Source organism: Sinocyclocheilus rhinocerous, unplaced genomic scaffold (genome assembly GCF_001515625.1).
Source record: "Sinocyclocheilus rhinocerous isolate Xijiao unplaced genomic scaffold, SAMN03320098_v1.1 scaffold4893, whole genome shotgun sequence".
NCBI classification, from domain to species: Eukaryota; Metazoa; Chordata; class Actinopteri; order Cypriniformes; family Cyprinidae; genus Sinocyclocheilus; species Sinocyclocheilus rhinocerous.
Genome location: NW_015656748.1, coordinates 54,616 through 65,205, shown reverse-complemented (window position 1 = coordinate 65,205; position 10,590 = coordinate 54,616). Strand labels below are relative to the sequence as shown.

The following is a 10,590-nucleotide window of genomic DNA, read 5'->3' as shown; positions in this document are numbered from 1 at the left end:
GGACACGGTGGAAGTCTCCACTTGAGCCCTACCCCTACGGCGGCCCGGGAAAGCATAGCCATTATTTCTGGATCCGATTCAGGCATTGCTACAGTCCCGGAGGAGAGCAGCGCAGCCGAATCTTCCTCTCCAGAAAGCTCTGGCTCACCCTCCGATGCAGCAATCGACATCTGGTCGTTGGGAGGAGCACCAAAGGATACGGCTGGGACGCTCCTTTTAGAGGGCCCAGCACGTTCCATTGGCAGCTCAACTGGCTGCGGAGTGCCTCAGACCGCCCGCGCTACTGCCTGAAGTAGCCCCCCCTGGCTGCCGCCAAGAGGAGAACTAGATCAAGGCAGAGGCAACGGAACTCCGCCCCTTGAGGAAACGGAGCTTGGCCCGCGACTCCGAGATGATCATCTTCCCGCAATGAGAAGATGACTCATCCACAAACGCCACCTCAGCGTGCTACATGCCCAGGCACGTGAGGCAGCGATCGTGACCATCACCCGGCGCCAGGTAACGACCGCATCCAGAAACGCCCGTGTGATACGTTGTCTATAGCAAGACCCACATCGTCTTTACAAAGACGTAACGTCAAGTTTGCCACGCAATGTCGTCTTTAAAAAGACGCACCCGAAATTGCTCTTTTAGGGAAAAAGCTCTTTTAGTGTGCTGAGGCGCACAGGGGAGATGATCATCTGCGACACAAACAGGGGGTAGTGCAGCCTAATGTGTGCTACCCACTCGACACGGGAAACCACCACCGCTGAAGCGCTGTACCGCCAACACGAAGAGCTCTCCAAGAGCGTGCTGAACTCGTTCAGTCTTCTTGTCTCAGTAGAGTAGTCAGGAGCAGAACGATGTGATCGCTCGGCTCCGAAGCGAAAAGCTGAATATGCGCTGCATCTGCTGCCTACTTATACTCACGCTGTGATCAGCGGCAGCTGGATGCAATAATCGCATGCCAATGTGCATTGGCTCGTTTAGTTTACACTCGAAGTAGATTGGTCTCTCTAAGCGAGATCCCAATTAGTCGGTCATCCGACGTGACGTCGGGAGTGACCGACTGAAAGGGAATCTCATTTCAAGCAATAAACAACTATTCAGTACAATATAGTATCATATGATACACTATTTTTGCATATATTTCATGCACTAAGCAAATTTTCTGTGTATGAATCCATACAATGTTTATCATGCTGCTGCATACTGTATCATAGTATATAGTGCAAAGTAAGCAGCATGGTGGTCTTGCATATTGAGCATAGTTAATTTTGGGGTTACCCAAGGTAATGCTTTTAGATCCATGTGCACAGAAGTGAAAAAGTATATCCGGTCATTGTTTACTGGTATTTTTTAGCTTTGTGTGACTTACATAATGTGCATAAATTACCATAAATGAATATGGAAACATTTTTATCCTTGAGCCAGCAATCCTCAAAAGGTTTACATGAATGTAATGGTTGTCTTTCTCAATTAAAGCTCATCAGGACAGGATGTTTTGTTGCTGCTGGACTATTTACAAATGATTCATCTTATCATACTAAACAACTATTACTATATGAACATAACAAGAAAGAAATTAAAGAAACGAAAATAAAAAAAAATTAATGAAAGAAGGGAATAAAAGAACAAGAAAGTAAGGAAGGGAGAAAAGGACAGAAAATGGGAGGAAGAAAGATGGAGGGAAATGAAAACCGGAGGGAAGTAATGAAGGGAAGAGGGGATGATGAAGAAAGAAGAAAGGAAGAGAACAAAAATGAAATAGAAGTAGGAAAGAAGGAATAAAAGAATGAAAGAACAGAAGAGAGATGCAAGTGCAAGAGAACTGAAATGCAAAGTGAAAGGAAAAGAAGAAGGAAGGTAGAAAATGAAAAGGAGGATGGAAGACATAAAAGAAATGAAAATTAAAAAAATGAAAGAAGGAAATAAAAGAAGAAGAAATGAGTAAGTAAACAAGGAAAGAAGGGAAGATGACGGAAGAACAGTCAGAAGGAAAAAAGACAAGGTAAGAGGAAGAGGAAGGAAGAAAGAGAGGAAGTAAATGAAAATGAAAGAAAGGAAGAAATGAATGAAATAAAAAAGGAATGAAATAAGTAAATAAAAAGGACAGAAAATAGAAGGAAGAAAGGACGGATGGAGATGAAAAGGAGAGGAAATTAAAAGGGAAGCAAAGAAAGTATGGAGAATGAAGGAAGAAGGAAAGTAAGAATGAAACTAAAAGGGAAGGAGGAATGAAAGATAAGAAAAGAAGTGAATGAAAATGAAAGTAAAAAACAAAAGGAAGAAATAATTAAAAGACAAATGAAGGAAGGAAATAAAAGAAAAAAGGAAGAAGGAAGTGAGAAAAGTACAGGAAAGAAAGAAAAAGAAAGAAGCCACTGTACTGCAGTTTGAGTAATAAAATAGATCTTGTGATTATGCAAATGAGTCATTGTGTGGAGTAAAAGAAACATTGGCCTGCCTCATTAGCTCCCCTATGTCTTTCTTCACCATTATTTCTTTTTCATCTCAAGGTATTTCTATCAGTAATGATTGCGTTCACAGCTGGTATGGGGGAAGACAGCTGAAAAAAATGGCTTTTTAAGTGCCGCAATCACCATAAAATCTGGATTTGATCAAGTTGGCTGGCAGAGGAAATAAATTAATGAAGCCACATGACCCGGGCCAGAGGGTAGACAAAGGTGGCGTGGTGTGGACCGGGATAATTACCGGCAGCAGTCCTGGCCCGGCTTCAGTCAAGGACACGGGCTGTTTATTCAAATGAGCTCTGATAAGGCTTAATATGGACAGCGGCTTATTGCTCTCGTTCTAATGAGAAAAATCACAACACTCTCAGAACAGGTGCTCCGGTAGACAAGCAACACATACAGCACAATGTAAAACAGCACTGAATGACAGCTGAATAAGGAAAAAAAGAGATAAAAACAAGAGGAAAAAATGCCATGGTATGCTAACAAGGCAGGTGACGTTGGAGGCTGTTTTCAGGCTAAACATATGCTTCATTATGATTCCCCATCTATACATTTAATACTCAAACAAACAGGTTGTCTATATGAATATAGAGAGAATTATTTCTGTATTGTTAGCCTCTCTGATGGATGTTTCTACAAAACAGCTTCGAATTGACAAGTTATGCAGTGATTTTAACAATGAATAGCTGATGCCAAAACACAGACAAAACCCCAGTAACTATTTTTGTTTTTTCTTTTTCTTCTGTTGTGTCTCCACTTGTATTTATATCATCTTTATATATAAAGTAAACCTTAAATAGATCAATAATAAACCTTACTGTCAACCCTGTTACTTCGTGAAAGGATACATTTAATAAATCTAAGCAAATTAAAATGTATTAATCTTGCTTTAGGTGGCACAATGCAACTTATTAACACTTGAAGACATTATCTGTCTGACAGACTGTATAAAATCTTACAGAAAAGTACTTTCAGGAAAAGGCACCAACTTCACAGAATTACCCTGCAGTAATTTACTTTTGCAGACATTTTAAAATGAGATATGATTAGACTCTTCATGAAAAGAAAAAAAAGAGATATGATTAGACACTTCATAATAAGTGCATGATTAAAAAGTGTATTAATTATTTCAGCAAGGTTATCTCAGAATACAGTAAAGTAAGCCCTGGGCTCTCAACTGAAGCTCTTCCAGATTTCAGAGCAAAAATAAAAAATATCTTGATAAATTAAGAGCCTTTCGTGTTACTTAAGACACAGTGGGATGAGAATGTGCATGGAGGAGGACATTTAGAACTCAACTTCCAAGCTTAAATTAAACACCTAATCTCTGGAGGAGTCTGTCGAGACCTTTTCCAAACTGATATTAGGTAGAACTTTGTAGGTCTGGGAGCGACCTTCCTTACATTGTATTTATATCATCTTTATAAACAACTAGACCCATTTTAAAAAAAAAAAATGAAAATGAAAATAAAAGCTAGCATTTTTCTTCATTCTTTCTATGTTATATAAGAAGTGATACTGTATTAAAAAATGGTTCACATAATGAACTATTCCATAAAAAAAAAAACTCATAATAATAACAACATGCTTCAAAGGAGCTCAAGTTTACTCATTTTTACTAATCATCACTTCACATTAGCATGACTTTTTTATAGTGAACAGTGATAATTGAAAAATGCTAATTTGCTGAATAAAAGTATTACTTTTTTTTTCCAAAAATATCTTAATATCTTCAAGCGACCTTCCTTACAGGACAGCAGACTTAAAGGACTAGTTCACCCATAAATGAACTCTCCTCATGTTGTCATAAACCTGTATTACTCTATCTTCTGCATAACATAAAAGAAGATATTTTGTAAAATGAAAATGAAAGTCAATGGGGTCAAACACTGTGTCCCACTTAAAGAGATAGTTCACCCCAAAATGAAAATTCTGTCATCATTTACTCACCCTCAAGTTGTTCCAAACCTGTATGAGTTTCTTTCTTCTACTGAACATGAAATAAGATATTTTGAAGAATGTGAGTAAGCAAACAGTTGTCGGTAGCCATTGACTTCCATTGTATGGAAAAAAATACTATGGCAGTCAATGGGAACCAGAAACACATTCTTCAAAGTATTTTTGTTTATTTTATGTTCAGCAGAAGAAAGAAATTCATACAAGTTTGGAACAACTTGAGGGCAAATAAATTATGATAATTTTTACTTTTGGTGTGAACTATCCCATTAATTCTCAAAAAAAAAATCGAAAAAGTACAAATTGGTTCCCTAGGCAGATGCCAATGACACAGAACGCATTTAGCCGAGCCTCTTTCCAGCATTGTGTTCGGACTACAGGATTAGTATAATAGCCCATTTTTATTTTTCATTACCTATTAATAAGTCTCTACTGCAAAATGAAACCAGGACCTTTTGCTCCCACACACCTGGTTAGCCTGATCCAGCTGGCAATGAGCGCATCCATCACTGAGCTCATTTCGGAAAAACTCAAATAGATCCATAGTGCTGGACTTGGCTTTTGAATGAAGCGCCCTAGAGGGTCCACGTTAACCCATTTACAACAGCATACTCAGGATGCATGATGCATAAGATCTTTGGAGAATCGGCTGTGGTGCGACAGTCTCTCACACATGATGAGCTAATCTAGAGGGGCCTCTCTAATAGAATTCCTGTCTAACGTTTGATAAGAAGTTAGTTTTGCCTTCACTGGATCCGTGATTTGATTTAGCTCTTTCAAGTAAGTTGCGAGTGAACAAAAAGGAAAAATGAAAAAACACCCTCCAGCATAATTCTGCTCCCTCATCCCTGTCCACCGCTGTTACAACGACTATAAAGTGATTATTAAGGATTCCTCTAAAGTGGGGAGAATAAAGATTTTATGATTTGGTAACTTTTTCTTCCCTTTCTTACCCGTTTTCTTTTTTCTCACTTACTCTTTTTAGTAATATCTTCCTCAGTTGGGCATGTGCAGTATGTACACATATACATCTATATATACTGTACGTACAGTATATTAACACACACGTTATTTCAGTTTTTTAGTTGTTTTAGTTCATGAAGTTAAAATAAATAAAATGACAAATGTTACCTGGTATGTGTGTGTGTGTGTGTGTGTGTGTGTAATACAAGAACAAAAAAGACCTACTGACTAGTCTATTATGAAAATGTTGTTTTCAACATCCTGTAAAAGTCAAATGGCTTTTGTAGAGGCGTCCAAGGCTATGTTGGGAAGGTAACAGAGAAGGATGTTTAATTTATGAACAGACAGACTGTTTGGCCAGACAGATTGGTGTAAGTGAGGACAGCCTACAAGGAAAACCCAGATAAAGCTCTGCTAAACCGGGACCGGCAGAGACCAACAGTGACATCAGATACAGCAGCAAGAAAAAGATAGAATGGAAGAGAGAGAAACAGAGAGAAATCCATAACACTCTGAATGAACTCTACAGCCATCCCAGAATACTAAATACTGCTTCAACTGCTCAACTTATCTGTGAGGGATCACATTTTTTCTGAGCTATTCACAAGGTCCAAGAAAGAACCTTTGGCCGTAACTGGCAAAACTGTGAAAATGTAAATGTTTTTTTTTAACCAGTCATGAAATCATTTTGTGCAGTTTTTATTAAAAACATATATATTTGTCCTTTTGACAATTGTATTAGTTTTACTTGCATATTTGTGACAAACAGTACATGTCATTGTGTCGCTTTTTGCATCATATACAAAATGACCCAGTCACTTGGTAAAACTAAAAGTTTAAAGACAAAACAACCCAGCGTAGGGTTACTTCAACCCAGCTGATGGGTTACAGTCGGAGCACAGGCTTTTTACGTCCTCTTCAGGAAAGCGGTTCTCAGCGCCATCTAACTGGTGCTCTTCATCATTGAAATAAAGGTTTATGTTTAATTTGAACAGACAGACTGTTTGGCCAGACAGATTGGTGTAAGTGAGGACAGCCTACAAGGAAAACCCAGATAAAGCTCTGCTAAACCGGGACCGGCAGAGACCAACAGTGACATCAGATACAGCAGCAAGAAAAAGATAGAATGGAAGAGAGAGAAACAGAGAGAAATCCATAACACTCTGAATGAACTCTACAGCCATCCCAGAATACTAAATACTGCTTCAACTGCTCAACTTATCTGTGAGGGATCACATTTTTTCTGAGCTATTCACAAGGTCCAAGAAAGAACCTTTGGCCGTAACTGGCAAAACTGTGAAAATGTAAATGTTTTTTTTTAACCAGTCATGAAATCATTTTGTGCAGTTTTTATTAAAAACATATATATTTGTCCTTTTGACAATTGTATTAGTTTTACTTGCATATTTGTGACAAACAGTACATGTCATTGTGTCGCTTTTTGCATCATATACAAAATGACCCAGTCACTTGGTAAAACTAAAAGTTTAAAGACACACTGTGATTTTGTTCCAATTTAAATGTACTGTAACGCTATTAAAGGGATAGTTCACCCAAAACTGAAAATTCTGTCATTAATTACTCACCCTCATGTCGTTCCAAACCCGTAAGACTGAAATACGAGAGCTTTTGGACCCTGCATAGACAGCAAGGGAACGTAGTAAGGACATCGTTAAAATAGTCCATGAAAATTCATTGTTCATCATTGAAATAAAGGTTTGTGTATGTTTAATTCCATCTATAAAGTCTTTACTCTGCTGTAAATAATATTATTTTACATAACACAACATACAGGGACGAGATGTCAGTCAGCTAAATGTGTCAGCTAAATGCGTCAGCAGCGGTTATTTCGCATGATGAAAACGCCTTTTGCCTTGCATAACATAAACTAATTTTATTCATTATAATACTGAATTTAATTTATTTTGATGTTAAAATATGTTTTCTAATCTCAGTACTGTTTGTTTATGGGCAGGTTATAGAGTCAGTTACGGCATCTTTCAGTTGCGAGTGAAACGCGAGGCAGTGGTCTGAGGTTCGCAGTTCCCCTGCCGAACAGCAGCCCATCACTGGCTCAGATTTCGGCGACACACCGGCACAAGAATCAACACTATTTTGGTTAAAAAAGATAATAGAGAACGGTTGAATACACTTGAATTAAAATGTTACTTTTAAATGTTATATTTTATTTCTTACATGTTTTTTTTATTTTATTTCAAGCCCATTTTAAATTAGCAATATAGTAATTATTAAACAATAGTTGAGTTAAATAAAACAACCCAGCATGTTGGGTAAAAACATTTAACCCAACCAGCTGGGTCAAAACAACTCAGCATGTGTTCTGTCCAATATTTACCAAGCACTAGGTTGCCAAATAACCCAGCAATGGTTGTTTTTTAAACCAGCATTTTTAGAGTGTGTATATATATATATATATAGCAATTAAAATGTTTTTGAAAATAATTTCACAATTTAAAAAATATATAAATTCACTATAGAAATTATTTCAAGTAACTTTTCAATTTTTTTAGGGCCTGGAAATCAAAATGATAAAAACTGCCTGACATTTCCAGGTTATGTACCACAGGAACTCTTTTATTATGCTGCAGTTTATAATAAAGCTACAGGCCAACAGTTTTGTTTACTCCACAAAGCCAATTTTAACTTGCATTTGCCACCTGGCGTAAATTTGGAGCCTGTGTAAACAGCATCTGTAAAGTAAAATGCATAAACATAATACTGATATAAAGCAAAATTTCAGACCTACCTGCAGCGCGCTGTTTAGGAAGCAGCTGTTCTGACCCGGCTCATTACTCAGGCCTTTGCTGGGAGCGATGGAGGTCACGGTGCGTGGGGTAAACATACCCTGCAGCCCGCTGCTGCCTGAAGCAAAGTAGTTCCGCTTCCACGACATGGGTCCAGCTCTGCTCCGCTCCCCCCTCCAATCACCACAAGAGCCGCGTCCTTCCCCAGCTAATCATGCTGGAGGAGGAGGGCATCCTGAACACGGTGCAGATGAGTGTGTGTGTGTGTGTGTGTGTGTGAATGCAAGAGAGAAATAGAGCAGAGAGTGTCTGTGCTGGGCTGGTCTCTATGTTACTCCCATGAGAGAGGGTTTGGTCAGTGATTACAAAACAAAAAATATAATGAAGGAATCTGCTGGAGTTTGGTAACAGGTGTGAATATAAAAGTGATGTTTTCTCTCAAGGGGGGGCGGAGGAATCTCAGTAATGTCTGTCTGTCGCGACTAAATGGCTTCCCACACCTGAGATGGTAAAGTGGGGTTAAAACGTAATGACTGGCCTGGTTAAAACCAGCTGCGTGACTGTTGCAGTGTTTGTTAGCGTAAGTGTGGCTGTGATCCAAGACAATGTCCTCACGTTGCGGTGTCCACTTTCTGTCCGCCGACTGCTCTTCACCTCTGAACCTTCTCAATATGTTCTCTCTTAGCCCAGCTGATCTGAAAAATAAATAATAAAAACTTACATTCAAAAACATTCCTTTGTTTTTTCAAACAACAATAAGTCAGCAGCTGAGCTGGGGTGATACCTGTTGGTTGGTCTAGGGCAAAAACCATCATAATTTTTGCACTTATTTTAACTTTAACATAGCTTTGAATTTTCTGTTGTATTATTCTTACACAAAAAAACATGTAATCCTTTCAGAACATAACCGTGTTAATTACTTTCTGGATTCTGTGTCTCAGACATGCACCATCCCTCTTTTTATCTCTCTCCCCTCTGATTGGTAATATTTTGGCTAATTCAAAGAAGTAAATATTTTACAAATGAAAGGTTTTACAAATTAAGATGTTTTGAAGTCTCGTATGCTCACCAAGGCTGCATTCCAAAATACAGAAAAAAACATTAATATTGTGAAATATAACATTTTAAATAACCAATTTAAAATGTATTTTACAGTATAAAATAACCATTTTCTATGTTGATATACTTTTAAATGTAGTGTAATTTATTCCTGTGAAAGCTGAGTTTTCAGCAGCCATTACTCTAGTCTTCAGTGCCACATGATCCTTTAGAAATCATTTTAACATGCTGATTTGATAATCAAGAAAAATGTCTTATCACAGCTGAAAATGGTATAGCACAAAATAAGACCTGTATATTTGTAGAACCATGATGCATGTTTTTCAGGATTCTTTGATTAAAAGAAAGTTTAAAAGAAAAGCATCTTTTGTAACATTATAATGTCTTTACTCTCGCTTTTGAACAATTTAATGTGTCCTTTCTGAATAAAAGTATTAATTTCTTAAGTAGTTAACTGTAAAATATGTTTGGATATGCCACGATTGAAACTACTATGAAATAACCAATATACTGTACAAACACTTGTGAGCACACATCAGTTGAATTCTATATTAATGTGGCATTTTTATAATTAATTATTACAAATGCATTTTCCCTCATATTTTATTGAGATTACATGTAGTATTCGTACTTAAAAAATTCAAAATTCAGCACCATTTAAAATGAATTTACAATTTGAGTAAAAATGATAACTACTGTAAGTAAATTTGAACCTATACAATCTTTATGCTGAACAAAAAAGAAGAAGAAAAACCTTACGGCCATTTTATGTCAACTACCTAATTTCACATGACTTCATGTGTTTTTACTCCTCTCACATGTACATAAAAGCAGTCCTGCACACTGACTGCCATGCAAATACACCACCTATAATACACATGCAAAATCTCCACTGTTAAACAAATTTGGACCATCATTTTTTTCATCCCCTTACCCTTTCGCTTTTTCAACTAGGAAAAAGTGAGTGAGAGAGGAAGGTAAAGAGGGAGGGATGCGGGAGAGGAAAGACAGCAGCACTGCAGAGCTCTCCTGCCAGGATGGAGGCAGCGGCGTGCTGAGCAAATGTCCTATTCCCACTACTACATAAATACACCCCCACGTTCACACACAAAACACACACTCTGTCCACATGGTCCTGCCGGAACCAGAGCGAGGCCCCACAGTGTGCCCTGTTCTCCTGAGGCAGAGGCAAGAAGAGGGATGTTCTGATGTGGAAGAACAGTGAGTGTGACAGACCTGAGGCAGGTGTTATGCGAGGTCACGGAAAAACATCTTTCCTGCTCTTCTTAATCAGGGTCAGCGCTGTGTAAGCTAGGGATGTTCATGACTGCCTGTTGATCGATTCAATGACATTAGTAATTTAATGAATTAAGCTGAACAATTTCAGCACA

General features: G+C 38.0%; 1 protein-coding gene across 9 annotated transcripts in view; it reads right to left on the bottom strand.

Annotated features, from left to right (window-relative positions):
• The window catches only part of LOC107720824 (inactive ubiquitin carboxyl-terminal hydrolase 54-like), a 69,927-nt gene extending 61,096 nt beyond the window's left edge, over positions 1-8,831 (bottom strand). For all 9 annotated transcript variants that reach the window (XR_001637646.1, XM_016528658.1, XM_016528655.1 and 6 more), the window contains exon 1: positions 8,143-8,831. Coding sequence is in view for 8 of the 9 variants with exons in the window: in XM_016528658.1 (XP_016384144.1) it covers positions 8,143-8,289 (147 nt within the window). In the remaining variant the exon portion in view is untranslated. The remainder of the gene's footprint in view (positions 1-8,142) is intronic.
• Positions 8,832-10,590: the final 1,759 nt, after the last annotated feature.